This window comes from Pongo pygmaeus, chromosome 16 (assembly GCF_028885625.2).
Source record: "Pongo pygmaeus isolate AG05252 chromosome 16, NHGRI_mPonPyg2-v2.0_pri, whole genome shotgun sequence".
NCBI lineage: Eukaryota > Metazoa > Chordata > Mammalia > Primates > Hominidae > Pongo > Pongo pygmaeus.
Genome location: NC_072389.2, coordinates 78244842 through 78264099, shown reverse-complemented (window position 1 = coordinate 78264099; position 19258 = coordinate 78244842). Strand labels below are relative to the sequence as shown.

Genomic DNA, 19258 nt, shown 5'->3' with positions numbered 1-19258 from the left:
CATGTTTTAAAAGCAGTCTCTGATGACAGTTGTGCAACTATATAAATTTACTAAAACTGATCTAACTATGTACTTAAATTGAGTAAATTTTATGGTATGTGTATTATACCTCAACAATGTTAAAGAACTCAATTTTTTAAAATCTAACTAGAATTTCTTAACTTTGGGGAATATATTACTAAAGAATGTTAAAGACTCAAAAAGCACCTTCAAAGGTCAGCAACCCTTCTTTCTGCACAAAGTAGAATTATTTTTTTGATGAGTCTTTTACTCAAGACTTTCCAGAACATTTTGAGATGGAAAGGATTCTATTAGCCCACTCAACCTCTTTCATAGGATTTATATAGAACAAATTATTTTATTCTGTTATTTCTTCATTTTTATATAGTTTTATGATCATTTATTCATCCAACAAATATTCATGGAGCACCTGATACACAGGCACTGTATCTGAGCCAGATCAACTAGTCTACTAATTTCCATTTTCTGCTCTTATCAGTTTAATCCTTTAATTTACAGGATGACAGGTATTTATCCAAATACATCAAATAATGGGAACCAGGGCATTATAAAAAAAATTTATAGGCTGGGTGCGGTGGCTCGCCTGTAATCCCAGCACTTTGGGAGGCTGAGGCAGGCGGATCACGAGGTCAGGAGATCGAGACCATCCTGGCTAAGACGGTGAAACCCCATCTCTACTAAAAATACAAAAAATTAGCTGGGCGTGGTGGCGGGCGCCTGCAGTCCCAGCTACTCGGGAGGCTGAGGCAGGAGAATGGCGTGAACCCGGGAGGCGGAGGTTGCAGTGAGCCAAGATCGCACCACTGCACTCCAGCCTGGGTGACAGAGTGAGACTCCATCTCTAAATAAATAAATAAATAAATAAATAAATAAATAAAGATTTATAAGCACAAATCATGAAAGCCAGAGCTAGTTGTTCATTCATTTTTTGTTTTTGTTTTTTTCAGACAAGGTCTCACTCCGCCCCTGCTGGAGTCCAGTGGCATGATCATGGCTCACTGGAGCCTCAACTTCCCCCAGACTCAGATGATCATCCCCAGTAGCTGGGAATACAGGCGCGTGCCACCACGTCTGGCTAATTTTTGTGTTTTTTGTAGAAATGGGGCTCCAACATGCTGCCCAGACTGGTCTTGAACCTCTGGACTCAAGTTATCCTCTCGCCTCAGTTTCCACAAGTCCTGGCATTACAGGCATGAGCCACCAAGTACAGCCTGTTTGTTCATTTTTTACGAATTCTAAACTATACTGAAAATACAAATATCAGTCCTCAGTTTTCCTTCTAAGGAACTGGTAGCAATCCGTAAGTAATTTTGGTAGCATATTAGAATTTCTGTGTCCCACACTGGGCTAGTTTTACTCAGTTTTGATGGGGTGTCTTCTGGCCTCAAGGCCTTGACTGTAGCCTTCTTAGATTTTTACCTATACATTTCTTCAAAAATTCTCTGTGAGTTTTGAGTCCTTTCCTTTTCTCTCCTCCATATGCATATATCCCTATCTACAGATCTATATATGTTTTCCTTTGTGTTATGAAATTAAGATCACATAATATACCCCACTTCACATCTACCTTTTATTTAAATGTACACCATGGAAGTCCCTCCAAGTCAATTAGTCGTAACATTCTTTTTTTTTTTTTTTCTTTTCCTGAGTTTAGGAGCGGAGGTTTAATAGGCAGAAGAAACAAAGGACAACAGCTTTCTCTAGTAAGAGAGAGGGGCTTCTGAGAGGAAAAGCAATTAGTTGTAACATTCTTCCAGCCTGGCCAACATGGTGAAACCCCGTCTCAACAAAAATACAAAAATTAGCCGGGCGTGGTGGTGAGGGCCTGTAACCCCAGCTACTCGGGAGGCTGAGGCAGAAAAATCACTTGAACCCGGGAGGTGGAGGTTCCACTGAGCCGAGATCACGCCACTGCACTCCAGACAGGGCGACAGAGTGAGACTCCGTCTCAAAAAAAGATAAAATACCACTTCCAAAAAGGACAGAAATTCAAATTTCCATGCATTGGTAACTTGAAAAGATGAAAATTACTATAAACATAACACTACTAGCAATAAATTTGACAACAATGAAAACAGTTAACTTCAGGCTTAATTGCTAAAGTCATATCAAAACAAAAGCTATTCTCTTTAAAACAGTATTAGACATTCAAATGTACAGGACAATTCTGCCGTCACAGACTCAAGTTCATATTCTATTACACAAACACCTGTGATGAGCACTAGAGAATAAGCTATATTTGTAGCAATGTTATGCTACCCGTTATCTTTTACACTTTAAGATTATGTAGAAGTGTTTTCTTTTCTTTTTTTTTTTTTTTTTTTTTTGAGATGGAGTCTCGCTCTGTCACCCAGGCTGGAGTGGAAGTATTTTCTTTCCTATGTTTTTTAATATTTAAAACCCAGTAACATTAACCATGCTATTTACTTTTTTTTTTTTTTTTCTGAGACGGAGTTTCCCTCTTGATGCCCAGGCTGCAGTGAAATGGCACGATCTCGGCTCACTGCAACCTCTGCCTCCTGGGTTCAAGAGATTCTCCTGCCTCAGCCTCCCTAGTAGCTGGGATTACAGGCGCCCGCCACCACGTCCAGCTAATTTTTTGTATTTTTTTAGTAGAGACGGGGTTTCACTAAGTTGGCCAGGTTGGTCTCGAACTCCTGACCTCAGGCGATCCACCTACCTCAGCCTCCCAAGGTGCTAGGATTACAGGCGTGAGCCACTGAGCCTGGCCTATTTAATTATTTTAAAATCTGTTTTTTCTTTCTTTTTAAGGAGGAGTCTGTCTCTGTCGCTCAGGCTGGAGTGCAATGACACGATCTCGGCTCACTGCAACCTCCGCCTCCGGGGTTCAAGCGATTCTCCTGCCTCAGCCTTCCAGGTACCTGGGATTACAGGCGAGCGCCACGATGCCCCGCTAATTTTTGTATTTTTAGTAGAGACGGGGTTTCACCATGTTGGCCAAGATGGTCTCAAACGCCTGACCTCAAGTGATCCACTCACCTCGGCCTCCCAAAGTGCTGGGATTACAGGCGTGATGCACCAAGTCCAGCCTAGCTATTTTAAATTTCTTAGCTTAACAAAAATGTTTCGGCCGGGCGTTGTGGCAAGCGCCTGTATTCTCAGCTAATCCGGAGGCTGAGGCAGGAGAATTGTGGAACCTGGGAGGCGGAGGTTGCAGTGAGCCGAGATCTCGCCATTGCACTCCAGCCCGGGCCGACAACAGCGACACTCCTCCTCAAAAAAGAAAAAAAAAAGTTTCTGTCTTCAGAGTTTTCTAATTAGACTAGAATAATATGACTACTCTGCAAATGAGAGTAGAAAACAAACAAAAGGCCCTCTAACAATAACACTAACCTTGCTGCTTAGCCAAAACTAAATTGTAAAACAGCCAAAGGCTGCTATTGTACTGTTTTCCAGGGCGTTTTTCCAAAGACAATAAATTCCGAATACCTAAAATCATTCTAACAAATGGACAGAACAGGCTTTCAAACCCAACACTAAAGCAAGGTAAACAAGACTTCACACTTGGCACTTTACCGAAATTAGATCCAATTATGGATATATGCCTCAAAAAATAGCGACTAGGTCATCCTGAATTCATCAGGTTCCTCTATATTAGCAGTTCTGCGGAATTAACGCCCAACTCAGCCTTCAGCTGAATTCCAAAACCGTACTTTCCTAAACTTAATCACCACAGAAAAAACATAGTCCTGCTCCACTGGCAGAAGGCAGTGACGCTGCAAGCTTCCAGGCTGTCCTCATGTTAAATTCCCAATTCACGGGATTAACAGAAACGGTCTACACAAATGCTAGTTATTACCTTCCAAACCCCCGAGAGAGAAAAAGATGGGACTAGGGTAAGAGCCATTACTGCTGAAAAGTCTCCCTTCTCCGTCCAGCGCACCCCAAGAGGAACTACAGTCCTAGAACAGGACCTCTGCTGCTAAGTATCCAGACTTGCCCCAGGCGACCAGTTCCCGGGACAGTAGAAAGGGGACCGTGTCGCCCCGCCCACCCTGAGCCGCTCGGCACCCAGCTCCGCCTCTCTCCAGGAACCGCTGCATGGGACAGAAGCCACCCGCCAGGCTGCCTTGCCCTGCGGCCGGGCAGCTAAAGAGAATCTCGGCGCTCACCGTCGCGACTCTCTCCTCAGCCATTTTGGCTCAGCCCACTGCTACGCGGCCGGAAGTCGGCGGTTTCCCAGACGACGAGGCAAGCGGAAGTCGTAGGGCTGCCGAGGACTGTGAGGAGCCGGGGAAGGAAGTAAATCGCCGAGTGACCTAAGGAATCGGGGGGAGGATTAGGGTCTGCTCCACAGAAGGCTTACCTCTGAAAGAGTCGGGGAGGGAATGCGCAGCCACTCGCTGCCTTTATCCCGAGAAGCCCCTAACACCCCTCGCCGTGGTCTGTACATGGTCTATACCTCCGGCCGCGCTGGCTGGATAGGGCCAGTCACCTGGGATGGCAGTCTAGTTCTCCGGCCACCTTGCCCTGCCCTGACTCTAATCTGCATTTAATTCAGTCCTCCTTCCGGGACCCTCCGGCGGAGAATTTCATTCTCGCCTTAGGTACAAAACTCCCTGTTTCTTGGCTATCACTATCGAACTGAGGTACTCACCTTATCAGCTTCCCACTCTTGTTTACTCCAGAGTTTGCAAACACGCTCCCGGTGGGCTGCATTTGAACCGCAGTCTTTTGGTTGGAAATATTTAAAAGTTAGGAGATTTCACAAGAAATCGGCCATGGGATAAAGAGACGACAGTCGGCCTTTTCTGCAAGGCAGTGAAATAGATCTGAATAGCGGCTGCGACTGTAGATAAACATTTCTTCGCCTTTTTACCACAGTCTTCCCTTCCTAACATACTTAAGGCGTTTTCCATTACCTGTCTGGCCGCCGGTGCGGTGAATTAAATGTTTAGTGTTTCTAAACTAGGAAAACGTGTGGGCTTTGGAATCAAACATGAGTTCTGAATTTGACTGCTGCAAGACCTAAGCCCGTCGTTTCTTTGAGCCTCATTTATTAAAGTGCCGGGAGCTGTGTGATGAACAAAACGGAGGATCCCTGCACCTGAGCACTGACATTAGCCCCAATTCATACTTTTAAGTCTCGCCCTTGTAATTTAGACATATGGTCTGCCTCTCCCAATTCATTAACTGGGAAAGCATTTAAGACAAGTTTCTTCAGGTCTCTAAGAGAAGGAGAACCCCATTGACAATTAGAGTTACATAGAAGAAACAAGTACGGTAATCTATCCAAATACAAGGGGAAAGACAGCAATAGAAGAACAGCTCTTCTAAGTATTTCAGTAACACTCTCTCTTTTAATCTTTATAACAATCCCATGAGACTATTGGTCTCTCACTTTTTTCAGATAAATACTCTGCCTTTCATTTACTAAAAAAAAAAATTTCCAACTTGGCCAGCATGGTGAAACCCCGTCTCTACTAAAAATACAAAAAATTAGTCAGGCATAGTGGTGCCCGCCTGTAATCGCAGCTACTCTGGAGGCTGAGTCAGGAGAATCACTTGAACCCAAGCAGCAGAGGTTGCAGTGAGCCAAGATCGCATTTCTGCACTCCAGCCTGGGCGATAGAGGGAGACTCCGTCTAAAAAACAAAAATTTGTTGGGCTCGGTGGCTCACGCCTGTAATCCCAGGACTTTGTGAGGCTGAGGTGGGCAGATCACCTGAGGTCAGGAGTTCAAGACCAGCCTGGCCAACATGGTGTAACCCTGTCTGTACTAAAAATACAAAAAATTATCCGGGCGTGGTGGCCGGCTCCTGTAATCCCAGCTACTCGGGAGGCTGAGGCAGGAGAATTGCTTGAACCCAAGAGGTGGAGGTTGCAGTGAGCCGAGATCATGCCATTGCACTCCAGCCTGGGCAACAAGAGCAAAACTCTGTCTCAAAAAAATTTTTTTTCAGAGGCAGGGGTCTCACTATGATGTCCAGACTGGACTTGAACTCCTAGGCTCAAGTAATCCTCCTGAGGCAGGAAAATAGGGTTTGGAGGTAGGGAACATAAGGCCAATTCACACTTCAGCTGTAATAGGTAATATTCTGGCCATAGGGCATAGGCCATAGGTGTCTTTGTAACTTTACTTCATCTTCTCCATTTACATAAGGCATACCCGAAGTAACCATGGAATCACCTGGGGGTATTTAAACTCCCCAAAATTCTGTAACTGAGCCATTGAACTTCTAAGCTCAGGCCCGCTCCCACACTGGAGTGTACTTTCATGTTCAGTAAATTCCTTTGTCCCTTCCTTGCTTTGTTTGTGCATTTTGTCCAATTCTTTTTTCAAGACACCAAGAACCTGGACACCCTCCACCTTTAACACTTCCACCTCATCCTCTCAAGTAGCTAGGATTATAGGCAACAGTCACCATGCCTGGTGCTAAATTCTCCACTTTTCAGAGATTAATTAAACACCGTGCCTAAGTGAGCCGAGATCGTGCCACTGCACTCCAGCCTGGGAGACAGAGCAAGACTGTCTCAAAAAAAAAAAAGATATAAAGATGAAAAATTATTCATTTCTAATCCACAGTGCTTAGTTTTTTTGTTTTGGGGACAGGATCTCGCTCTGTTGCCCAGGTGGAAGTGCAGTGGGACAATCACGGCTCACTGCAGCCTCCACCTCCCAGGCTCAAGTGATCCTCCCACCTCAGCCTCCCAAGTAGCTAGCTGGGACTACAGCTTCATGCCACCACACCCAGCTAATTTTTGTATCTTTTGTAGAGATGGGGTTTCATCATGTTACCTAGGCTGATCTCAAGCTCCTGAGTTCAAGCAATCCAGCCACCTTGGTCTCCCAAAGTGTGGAATTACAGGCGTGAGCCACCCTGCCCAACCCACAGCGCTTAGTTTCATGCAGTTTTTCAGTATTCCAGTCCTCTTCATGGGCAGGGTTACTATGCAACACTGGCAGTCTAGGAAGAAATCATTCCCAAGGATCAAAAAAAAAAAGAGGAATTGAAGCTAATATCTTCTGCCCTATTCTTTTTATCTTCTATTTTTTCTTTTAATACATATTCTTTTTGCCACTTTCAAAAGACTGATTCTCAATCTGACATGTCACTCCCTGTTCTCTTCAGTTATCCTTTAGTTCTACTGATTTGGGGAATCCCCAAAACTCCTCTACAGAGAATGTACAACATCTAGAACAAAATTTTCCAAAGGCTTCTTCACTAAAGTGTAAGAAACTACTTTCATCTTTTCCTTCAGAGATGCAACAATTTATTTCAGGGACTAAATGTCCAAGGTCCCTTTAACCACCAGATCAAAAAACATTCTAGAGAAACTCTTCTATTATTTCCACCAAATGATAAATAGAAAGTAGAAGCCATTACGTCTCCTTTTTCAGAGCAAAGAACTACAGACTCAGGCCTAGTCCATTTACATGACTGTCTGGGGGTGCCTGCTGCAGTCAGGAGGGTCAGGCGGCAGCTTGGTCAGCGGTGAATAGCGAATAGACTGCAGCATTCTCCTTATAAAGGATTTGCACCTCAATTCCAAACCTTTCCTCAAGGGATTAACAGAAAAGCCAGTAGATGGTGAAACTTAAGTGGGGAATGGATTACAAAGGCTAACTGGTATCTGTAGATGGCTATATGAACATGTAACTTGCAAATACAGAAGAATACATAGTTAAAGTGTTGTCTAGACATCTGGATGAAGTTTTCATTTTATTTTATTTTATCTTATTTTTAGACAGTCTCGCTCTGTCACCCAGGCTGGAGTGCAGTGGTGTGATCTCAGCTCACTGCAACCTCCAGGTTCAAGTGATTCTCATGCCTTGGCCTCCCAAGTAGCTGGGATTACAAGCATCAACCACCACACCCGGCTAATTGTTGTATTTTTAGTAGAGACAGGATTTCACCATGTTGGCCAGGCTGGTCTCAAACTCCTGACCTCAAGTGATCTGCCTGCCTTGGCCTCCCAAAATGCCAGGATTACAGGCATGAGCCACCATGCCTAGTGTGGATAAAGTTTTAATAAGATATAATAATGTCCTTTATATCAGAGGTGTGGAAGTAGAGGAAGAGGATGGGGAAATGAGAGAAGAGCATCTTTTCTGGGGGATTTTTAAAATACATATTTCTACACAATAAAGATTTGTTTTTCAAATAAATAAATTACTCTATAGCACCCTTATATACTGTCAGTTCAATAAGTTGTTAACATCTTTTGGAAAGCATCTGGCATTATAAATCCTTAAAAATGTGCATACCCTTTGATCAGTTCTATTTCTGAAATTATATGCTAAGGAAGCAATCAAGAAAACAAAGATTTATAAGAAGAGTATTTACTATACATTTATTTTGGATAATTAAAAATAATACTTTAAAACTGGAAAGAAACCCGGGCCCAGTGACTCGCGTCTATAATCCCAAGGCCCAGTGACTTGCGTCTATAATCAAGGTACTGCCACACTCCTGCCTGGGCAACAGCATGAAACTCTGTCTCAATAATAATAATAATAATAATAATAATAATAATTTTAAAGGAGTCCAAGTGCAGTGGCTCATGCCTGTAATCCCAGCACTTTGAGAGGCCAAGGCAGGCAGATGGATCCCTTGAGGTCCGGAGTTTGAGACCAGCCTGGCCAACCTGGCAAAACCTCATGTCTGCTAAAAATACAATAATTAGCAAGGTGTAGTGGCAGGCACCTGTAATCCCATCTACTCGGGAGGCTGAGGCAGGAGAATCACTTGAACCCAGGAGGTGGAGGTTGCAGTGAGATGAGATCGCGCCGCCACTGGACTCCAGCCTGGGCGACAGAGCAAGACTTTGCCTCAAAAAAAAAATTTTTTTTTGGTTCAAGGTAACACAGGAAAACAATATTTTCTATTCACTGGGGAGAATGTTTTGCTTGGAGAAAAAAGTTCATGTTTATTTAGCTTATCTGTTCCCTATGGATAATAAGGAGTCACTGAGGGTTTTAGGAAAGGAACAAATATCATAAAACCTAAGTTTTAATTATGTTTAGCTGTGCGGTTGTCTTGTGGAATCTAATAGTCACTGAAAAAAGCGAGATGTGGCCACCTCCATGGATCCTGCCATGCCTACATGAGAGTTCTGACTCTAAGCCTCCAAAGGAGGAAAACCAATACTGGATTTTCTGGAAAAGGAGCCTCTTATTTATTCTCCTGAGCTATAGAATTTATAAGGAACTATATACTGGAAATTACACCTGAAGGCTAGTCACAGGGAAGAAGAACTAAGAAGTCTACACTTCTGATTGGAGAGTACAGGGCCACTGAGACTACTGGTCCACACTCCCTGGCAACTTCTCCTTTTCAGAATAATGCTGTCAGTGTGGTTTAGGTGTATCTCCCACTGAGTATCAACAGCAGAAGCTAAGTGCTATCAAAGTCACATAAACAAGGCAGTAACCAGTGAATCAGACAGGCATCCCCACCTCAGACAGTCCCTTAGCTATTCCCATCCTGTCAGTCCACAGTATGACTCAAGTTGTACATCCCTGTCTCTCACTATCTCAGGTCTCAGTCCTCAATACAGCACTTTTGTTTTTTTTGAAACAGAATTTCACTCTGTCACCCAGGCTGGAGTGCACAATCTCACTGCAACCTCCACCACCTGAGTTCAAGCAATTCTCGTGCCTCAGGCTCAGCCTCCTGAGTAGCTGGAATTACAGGCATCTGCCACCACGGCCAGCTAATTTTTTGTATTTTTAGTAGAGACGGGTTTTCGCCATGTTTGCCTGGCTGGTCTTGAACTCCTGAGCTCAGGTGGTCTGCCCGCCTCAGCCTCCCAAAGTGCTGGAATTACAGGCGTGAGCCACCGCACCCAGCCCCCAGCCTTTCATCTTTATATCTTGTGTGGATCAGGGTATCTCCTTTTTTTTGACCTCATTTATCATAGTGCATATCAGATTATATTTATTGATTGGTAAATACATAGATGAATTAGTACATGAAACAATAAATGATTATAATACACAGATATTAGATTGAAAAGTTATGAAAGATAAATTTTTTAAAATGTCCAGTTTATTCATGATCTCATTTTTCCTTCAAGTTTTAATAAGATAATTTTCTAAAAGGCATATATGTATGCTGATGTGTGATATGTGTAGGATATCTGTTGAGATAAGAAGTCAGAATAGTTTTTGATCCATAAAACTTACTGTAGACAAGAACTTAAGTTTGTTATTTTTAAAGGTAAATCAGCTTCTAACTTCTTTATTTTGTTTAACCCTTTCTAACTTCTTTATTTTGTTTAACCACTTTTCCTCTAGCTACTGAGGTCAAACCTGAATTAGGCTGTAGACTCCACCGGCTGGGTAAGAATGGGAAGAAGATCAGAAAACCTAAACTTTGGTTGATAGACTATTTTGCCCAGGCAAAAGCAGGGAATCTATGAGGAATATGAAGACATTCGTTGGGAGAACTCTGTTGGCACTTTCCACTGTTCCATGTAAGTAGGAAATGTTTGGACCAGCAGTTGGTTACCAGGATGCTTCTGGCGAGCTCTGGCAACAGCTCCTTCCACCCCTCACTTGCTTAGCAGAGACCCTTCCTTGTGTTAGGGAACATCACTCTCACATAAATGATGGTTTCTCGCATGCAGAAAGAGGTACTTTCTGCTTTGGTGCTTCTTACCAACATCCTATACTCTGAAATTTCTGAAGGTTTTTGGTACCAACAGGACAACCCTGTTGGACATTTTTTTTTATATTTTCCCAAAATGCAAGTGTTTTTTAAAAAGGTAGGCTCAAAATAGGCTACTCCCTATTCCTGTTCTCAGTGTGAGCGCTGGTCTGTTCATTTGGGCAGTTTCTCCCCATAACATTTACGGTATAACATTACATCTTGAGGAGGGGTATCTGGTGCATTTAAAATAATCCATAGTTAGTAAGAGAGAAGAGTTGCCTCTTAGGAATTTAACCTCTTGAGATTTTCATTCTACCCAAATCCTATCACAAAACCATCTGGCTAGTTTATAACTCTGGCTCATAACTACTTAATAACTATATCCTTCCTTCCCTTCCTTCTTTCCTCTTCCCCCCTCCCTCCACCTTTCTTTCTTCTTTCTTTCTCTCTCTTTTTTTTTTTTTTTGAGACACAGTTTTGCTCTTGTTGCCCAGGCTGGAGTGCAATGGCACAATCTCAGCTCACTGCAACCTCTGCCTCCTTGGTTCAAGCGATTCTCCTGCCTCAGCCTTCCTAGTAGCTGGGGCTACAGGAGTGTGCCAGCACGCCCGGCTAATTTTTTGTATTTTTAGTAAAGATGAAGTTTCACCATGTTAGCGAGGCTGCTCTCAAACTCCTGATCTTAGGTGATCCACCCACCTCGGCCTCCCAAAGTGCTGGGATTACAGGCGTGAGCCACTGTGCCTGGCTGCCCTCTTTCTTTCCTTCTTTCTTTTTTCTTTTTCTTTTTTTTTCTTCCTTCCTTCCTTTCCTTTTTCTTTCTTTTCTTTTCTATTTTTGAGACAGAGTCTCTTGCTCTGTCACCCAGGCTGAAATGCAGTGGCACAATCATGGCTCATTGTAGCCTCGAATTCCTAGGCTCAAGTGATCCTCCTACCTCAGACTGCTGAGTAGCTGGGACTACAGGCATGTGCCACCATGCTCAGCTAATTTCTTATTTTTTGTAGAGATGGGGTTTTGCCATATTGCCCAGGCTGGTCTCAAACTCCGAGACTTAAGTGATCCTCCTGCCTTGACCTCCCAAAGTGTTGGGATTACAGGCGCAAACCACTGCACCTGATCATATTATTTCTCTTACCGTGTTGCTCTAATTTCTCTGTGTTTTAATTGGCTGCCCCCAGGAATCTCTTTTTCTCCAACTAGTGAGCTCTGTCTGTTGAAAATTATAGAAACTAGGGCTAGGCGCAGTGGCTCACACCTCTAATCCCAGCACTTTGGGAGCACAAGGTAGGAGGATCACTTGAGTCCAGGAGTTTGAGACCAGCATGGGCAATATATCCAGACCTCATCTCTACAAAATTAAAATACAAAAAAATTAGCCAGGCATGGTGGCACACTCCTGCATTCCTATCTACTTGGGAGGCTAAGGCAGGAGGATCACTTGAGCCCAGGACGTCAAGACCACAGTGAGTTTTGATCATGCCACCAAACTGCAGCCTGGGTGACAGAGTGAGAACCTGTCTAAAAAAAAAGAAAAGAAAATTAGGGAAGCTGTCCTAGTGGGTCCCAGGCTCATATTCCAACTTTACCAAAAATTCCCTCTGTGAGTGACACAAGTTATTTCCCTTCTCAGTACTTCAGTTTTCCTCTGTGTAATATGTGACTATTGGACTCTTTTGTAGCTTAAGTGTTTTAGAAACCCAGGATTCTGTGAGTACCTCTTCCCTCTTGTAACTCCTGTCCAGTGCAGTCAGTGTGCTCTGAATAAGATGCAGGGATAGAGTCTTTTAGCAAAGCAAAGAGGGAAAATAATGAGTTGAGGAAAATAATCACACAAGGAAAGTCAGAGAGAAGAGGCACTTGAGAAAGAAGTCAATCAGAGCAAGAATGCGAAAGAAAGTAAGAGGAGAAAAAGGGGACACAGACCATATATCAACAAGGGAAAGTATTCTTTTCTCCCATAGAGCTCTGTTTCTTCCCTACCAGCTCCAGATCCCTATTTTTAATTTTTATTTACTTTTATATATTCAATTTATTATTTTATTTTTTTTAATTTTTAGAGATACAGTCTTGCCCTGTCGCCCAGGCTGGAGTGCAGTGGCATGGTCATGGCTCACTGCAGCCTCAACTTCTGGATGCTCAATTGATCCTCTTGCCTCAGCCTTTTGAGTCGTTGAGACCACAGGCATGCATTACCATGCCTGGCTAATTTTTTCATTTTTTATAGATACAGAATTTCGCTATATTGCCCAGGCTGGTCTCGAACTCCTAGGTTCAAGTGATCTTCTTGCCTCAGCTTTCCAAGGTGCTGGGATTATAGGTGTTAGCCACCACGCCCAGCTACCAGACCCCCTATTTACATGCAATCTCTTTCCCAAACAGAACATTATTCCCTTGCAGTCTTGTTGTTGTTGCCCACCCAGGCTGGAGGGCAGTGGTGTGATCTCAGCTCACTGCAACCTGCGCCTCCCGGGTTCAAGCGATTCTCCTGCCTCAGCCTCTTGTGTAGCTCCTGAGTAGTGTGCCACCATGCCCGGCTAATTTTTGTATTTTTAGTAGAGATGGGCTTTCACCATGTTGGCGGGCTGGTCTCAAACTCCTGGCCTCAAGTGATCTGCTTGCCTCGGCCTCCCAAAGTGCTGGGATTATAGGTGTGAGCCACCACGCCTGGCCTCTTCTTACTTTTTCTTATGAGATAATTGTAGATTCACCTGCAGTCGGAAGAAATAATAGACAGATTACATGTACCCTTTCTACAGTTATCCCATGGTAACATCTTCCAAAACTATTGTGTAATATCACAGCCAGAATGTTAACATTGATACAGTCCACCAATCTGATTTAGACTTCCCCACTTTTACTTCATTTGTGTGTATTTAGTTCTGTGCAGTTTTGTCACACGTGTAGGTTTTGTGTATCTGTCACCATAGTCAAGATACAAAGAGTTCCATCACCGTAAGCCTCCCTGTCATTACCCTTTAATAAACATATACCTCCTTCCACCACCTCCCCATTCCTAACCCCTGCAGCCACTAATCTATTCTCCATTTCTATAATTTTGTCCTTTCCAAGTTGTTATATCAAATAACATTATATAAAACATGTAGGCTGGGCATGGTGGCTCACACCTGTAATCCCAGCACTTTGGCAGGCTAAGGCAGGCAGATCATAAGGTCAGGAGTTTGAGACCAGCCTGGCCAACATGGTGAAACCCCATCTCTACTAAAAATACAAATCCGAAAATTAGCCTGGCGTGGTGGCATGTCCCTGTAATCCCAGCTACTTGGAAGGCTGAAGCAGGAGAATTGCTTTAACTGGGACCAGGGAGGCAGAGGTTTCAGTGAGCTAAGGTTGCACCACTGCACTCCAGCCTGGGCTACAGAGCGAGACTCCGTCTCAAAAAAAAAAAAAAAAAAAAAGGATTTTCTCCTGCAGCTGTGGCCTGGGCATGGCGACTCCCGGCTTTGTGACTCCGGAGGCCCCCTTTGAATCATTGAAGCCTCCCATCTTTGAGGGGTTTAGCGCCACTGTTTACAGCAATCCAGAGGGTTTCAAGGAAAACTTCCTTCGCAAGACCTGCAAGAACCCGGTGGTACCCATAGGTTGCCTGTGCACGGCAGCCGTCCTCACCAGCAGCCTCTACTGCTTCCACCAGGGCAACAGCCAGTGTTCACAGCTCATGATGCACACCCGGACGCCGCCCAGGCCTTCACCATCGCAGCCATCATGCTGGGTCTAGCTGCCACCTCTATAAAGTCTCCACCCTGAGCCCAGGGTCTTGAAAACTCTGCAGAAATCATTCCAAAACCCAGGAGCAACCAATGGCCCTAACATGGGACTTACTCTTTCCTCTCCTTTGAGAGGTCCCTGTGTCGTTGCGGGAGGAAGTGACCCTTCCTGTAACCATAACTGGAAGGTTTTTTCAAAAATCCCAGATTCTGTTGTTTGAATGTTACATATGTCTATTTGTGCCACATCTCCCCTCCACTCCCCTGCTTAATAAACTCTAAAAATAAAAAAAGTAAAAAAGTACACACATACTGTATGTAATCTTTTAGGATTGCTTTTATGAACTAGGCATATTTGTATGGGAAGGGGGAATTTTTTTTTTCTTTTTTGAGATGGAGTCTCGCCCTGTCACCCAGGCTGAAGTGCAATGGCACAGTGTCGGCTCACTGCAACCTCTGCCTCCCAGATTCAAGCAATTCTCCTGCCTCAGTCTCCCGAGTAGCTGGGATTACAGATACGCGCCATCACGCCCGGCTAATTTTTTGTATCTTTAGTAGAGATGGGGTTTCACCATGTTGGCCAGGCTGGTCTCAAACTCCTGACCTCGTGATTCGCCTGCCTTGTCCTCCCAAACTGCTGGGATTACAGGCATGAGCCACCGCACCTGGCCAGGAAATTTTTTAAGATACAGAAAAGTACAGAGCATGATCTTGCAAACAACTATGTTCCTACCACAGAATCAACACTGACTATTGTTAATATTTTGTTATATTTGCTTCATTTTTTTAAAAAAGAGAGACAAGGTCTCACTCTGTCACCCAGGCTGGAGTGCAGGTGCAGTAGCACTATCATAGCTCACTGCAGCCTCGACATCCTGGGCTCACATGATTTTCTTGCCTTAGCCTCCCTAATAGCTGGGACTAGAGGCACAGGCTACCATACCTGGCTAATTGTTTTAAAGTTTTTGTAGAGATGGAGTCTTGCTCTGTGGCCCAGGCTGGTCTCAAATTCCTGGGCTCAAATGATCCTCCCACCTCAGCCTCCCAAAGCACTAGGGTTACAGGCATGAGCTACTGTGCCTGGCTGTCTTTTTCATTATTATTATATAAAGGAAAGAATGTATTATAAAGTTGACATCCCTTCTAATCCTCATCCTTACTTCTATTAGTCATAAGCAGCTACTAGTATGAATATGGTCTCCTTCCTTCCTTCCCTCTTTGTTTGTTTGTTTGTTTGTTTCTTTCCTTTCTTTATTTCTCTCTCTCTCTCTTCCTTCCTTCCTTCCTTTCTTCCTTTTTCAGACAGAGTTTTGTTCTTGTCGCCCAGGCTGGAGTGCAATGGCACGATCTCAGCTCACTGCAACCTCCACCTCTCAGGTTCAAGCTATTCTCCTGCCTCAGCCTCCCAAGTAGCTGGGATTACAGTCACTCACCACCATGCCTGGCTAATTTTTGTATTTTTAGTAGAGACGGGGTTTCACCATGTTGGCCAGGATGGTCTCGAACTGCTGACCTCAGGTGATCCACCCGCCTCAGCCTCCCAAAGTGCTGGGATTACAGGCATGAGCCACTGCATCCCGCCTGTCTGTGGTATATTATACTCTATACACTTTGATTTCTATTATTATTATTATTATTTTTGAGATGGAGTTTACTTTTATTGCCCAGGATGGAGTGCAATGGCGTGATCTCGGCTCACTGCAACCTCCGCCTTCTGAGTTCAAGCAATTCTCCTGCCTCAGCCTCCCGAATAGATGGAATTACAGGCATGCGCCACCACGCCTGGCTAATTTTGCATTTTTAGTAGACGTACGGTTTCTCCCTGTTGGTCAGGCTGGTCTCAAACTCCCAACCTCAGGTGATCCGCCTGCCTCAGCCTCCCAAAGTGCTGGGATTACAGGCGTGAGCCACCGCACCTGGCCTGATTTCTATTATTTCACATAATTTTTACAACAAATCTGTAAAACGAGGGTTCCATTTACAGATCAGGAAACTAAGAGCCTTGAAATGATTTTCTCAGTGGTAGGTGGTAGTGGTAGGTTAGAACTGGGGAAACAAGCTTACGGTTTGATGTTTACCCACTAGCACTACCTCCTTCAAAGCTGATCACAAATCATGATAGCGAAAGAAGCTTTGAAACTACGGATCTCTAACTCCCTTTTATAGGACTGGAAGGGACCTTAATTAAGACCCTTCTATTTACAGAGGAGGAAACTGAAGCCCAGACATACCAAGAGTTGGCCCAGGTCACACCTTGGTGATTGTGGAAGGACTAAGAGAACAAGCCTGGCTCTGACTCCCCGCCCTTTCTCCATCCCACCTCTTGCTTCCCCAGCCAGGAGGCTAGATCTCAGAATGCAGTTAGAAAAATCCCTCACTGAGAAATATTAAGACTAGAATGCTAAGAAGAAATGTTAACAGTTCCATAGAAAATGACAAAAAGCGTGCATATATAATTTATGAAAAAAGAGAACAAAGTTTTTTTTGGAAAGTTTGACTTACCATTGCCAAGTAAGAACTGCAAATTAAAGGAAAAACCATTTGAACTCAGTTGACAATGACTTTTTTTTAAGCTAATACTCATTGTTTTGAGGTGTGGGCTTTGCTGTATGACTGAAAGACACTCTTGTAGCTGGTAGAAGTAAAACTATTACAGTCTTTCAAGAAAGCAGTTGAGTATTGTGTATTTAAAACCTTAAAAATATTTAAGGCTTTGACCTAACAATCTGAATTCTAGGGAAGTTTTCGAAGATAGTCAGGTATGTGGCCAAAGAATATTACATGCAACATTATTTATAATATTGAAAAATAGATCATCTTATTATGTCCCAAGTAGAATGGTTTAATAAATCAGTGTAAATTTATATGATGTGATGTTATGCAGCTGTTAAAATCATAGCTTGGAATATTATTTGATAACCTGGGAAAAGACTTATGATATATTAGGTGAAAAGGAGATTTCAAAACTAAATAATCTGATTTTAAAATTATTATTAGTAGTGCACTGAGAAACGGGTTGGAAGGGAATCAGTTAGAGGCTATCATTTCTGGATAGTCAGTCTTGGAACATGCCCTGCTCTTAATAAGGTGTGCACTTTTATTTGTTGCTCAAATAAGCAAATGAATAAATTGTGGGATTATGACTAATTTAAATTTTCTTCTCCATAGGTTTTGGAATTTCCCAAATTTTATGAGAATATTTTTATTATCATAAAAATTAACCAGGCAGGGTGCGGTGGCTCACGCCTGTAATCCTAGCACTTTGGGAGGCTGAGGTGGGTGGATTGCCTAAACTCAGGAGTTCGAGACCAGCCTGGGCCACACAGTCAAACCCTGTCTCTACTGAAATACAAAAAAAAATTAGCCGGGCATGGCAGTGTACGCCTGTAGTCCCAGCTACTCGGGAGGCTGAGGCAGGAGAATTTCTTGAACCTGGGAGGCAGAGGTTGCAGTGAGCCAAGATTGCGTCACTGTACTCTAGCCTGGGCGACAGAGCAAGACTCCGTCTCAAAAAAAAAAAAAAAAAAAAAAAAATAGGCTGGGCACAGTGGCTCACGCCAGTAATCCCAGCACTTTGGGAGGCTGAGGCAGGTGGATTGCCTGAGGTTGGGAGTTCAAGACCAGCCTGACCAACATGAAGAAACCCTGTCTATTTAAAAAATACAAAATTAGCCAGGCGTGGTGGTGCATGCCTGTAATCCTAGCTACTCAGGAGGCTGAGGCATGAGAATCACTTGAACCCAGGAGGCGGAGGTTGCAGTGAGCTGAGATTGCACCATTGCACTCCAGCCTCGGCAACAAGAGTCAAACTCCGTCTCAAAAAAAAAAAATTATGAAAACTTACAGCATGTTGACACTAACTGAACAAGACAGAAAAAAACTAGTATTTTTGTTCAATATCCTTCATTTTTACCACTTTCCAAAAGTTTAGAATACTGAAACTCAATGTTGGCTTATTTCCTTTTCATGGAGGGGCTGGATGGATTCTTTAAAGCTGCCAAACCTTTTGTCATTTCTGGACTTCAGTTCCCTCCTTTGTAAATAGAAGGAATTTAATTAAGGTCTCTTCTAGCCTTAAAAAAAGTAGTTATAAATTCATTCCTCCTCAGTGATCCTGGTTGATAGGATTCTTCCTTTATCAAAAGCCTCTGCTAAAGAGCACCCTCAAAGTTAAAGTCATTGTAAAAAACTCTCCCCGGTTTTGCAGAGACATTTTTGTTTTGCTGCATGACTTTCAGACAAGCACTAGACTTGTGTCATTTCCATATGAACAGATACATGTTTTCTGGAGGGCAGGCTGTAGTTAGGGCTGTGTCTGTGCTACTGTGTCTCTGCATAACCCAACGGGCTTGCATGAGAATAGGATTTTTCATCTCATTTCCATTCGTTTCATACATTAAGCAAGTCAATTCACATGTGCTACAGGTCACAGTGGGAACTCTCCATGTAAGGCTATAAGTGGTTCAGATCAACCCATTTCTTATTTCTGAAAACAACTTGAAGCATGCAGCCTATGGCTGGAAGGCAATTGAGTTATATTTATAGAAGGGCAGCTTGATCTCTTTGCATGATATCCTGTCTTTAGAAAGTAAAAAATAAGTTGCTATGTGTCATCATCGGGTATAGGCAACTAGATGCAGAAATTTAAAAAGAACAGATCTCTTTACTGAGACCCAAATATGTCCCCTGACATCGCCCCTCCAAAGTGCACCACCTCCAGTGAGTCTCCCTGTCATGTCCAGCCAGTGGACAGCCAGCCCCCACCATTCCTCCAGCACTCCTGTGGCCAAGCATGGGGGTGCTGTGCTGGCAGCCTGTGGCCTGACATCTCTACCAGTCTTCCTGTCCCTTGTATGACAGGGAATGTGTCCTCTGCTGGCTGTGTTCTCTGTG

The 19258-nt window shown here is 43.5% G+C and overlaps 2 protein-coding genes and 1 pseudogene across 6 annotated transcripts in view; 2 read left to right on the top strand and 1 right to left on the bottom strand.

Annotated features, from left to right (window-relative positions):
- Positions 1-4239, bottom strand: part of BBS4 (Bardet-Biedl syndrome 4) — a 51871-nt gene extending 47632 nt beyond the window's left edge. The window contains exon 1 of one of the 5 annotated variants that reach the window (XM_054451550.2): positions 4155-4239. In XM_054451550.2, coding sequence (XP_054307525.1) covers positions 4155-4178 — 24 coding nt within the window. In that variant the 5' untranslated portion in view covers positions 4179-4239. Of the gene's footprint in view, positions 1-3841 lie in introns of all 5 variants that reach the window. The other 4 variants (XM_054451548.2, XM_054451547.2, XM_054451552.2 and 1 more) reach the window with 4 other exon arrangements.
- Positions 4240-4370: 131 nt separating this feature from the next.
- LOC129013865 (small nuclear ribonucleoprotein F-like) lies at positions 4371-12371 on the top strand (annotated as a pseudogene).
- Positions 12372-14085: 1714 nt separating this feature from the next.
- HIGD2B (HIG1 hypoxia inducible domain family member 2B) lies at positions 14086-14405 on the top strand. Its single transcript, XM_054451546.1, is given in 2 exon segments — positions 14086-14329; positions 14332-14405. Coding segments are annotated over 2 exon segments (318 nt in total).
- Positions 14406-19258: the final 4853 nt, after the last annotated feature.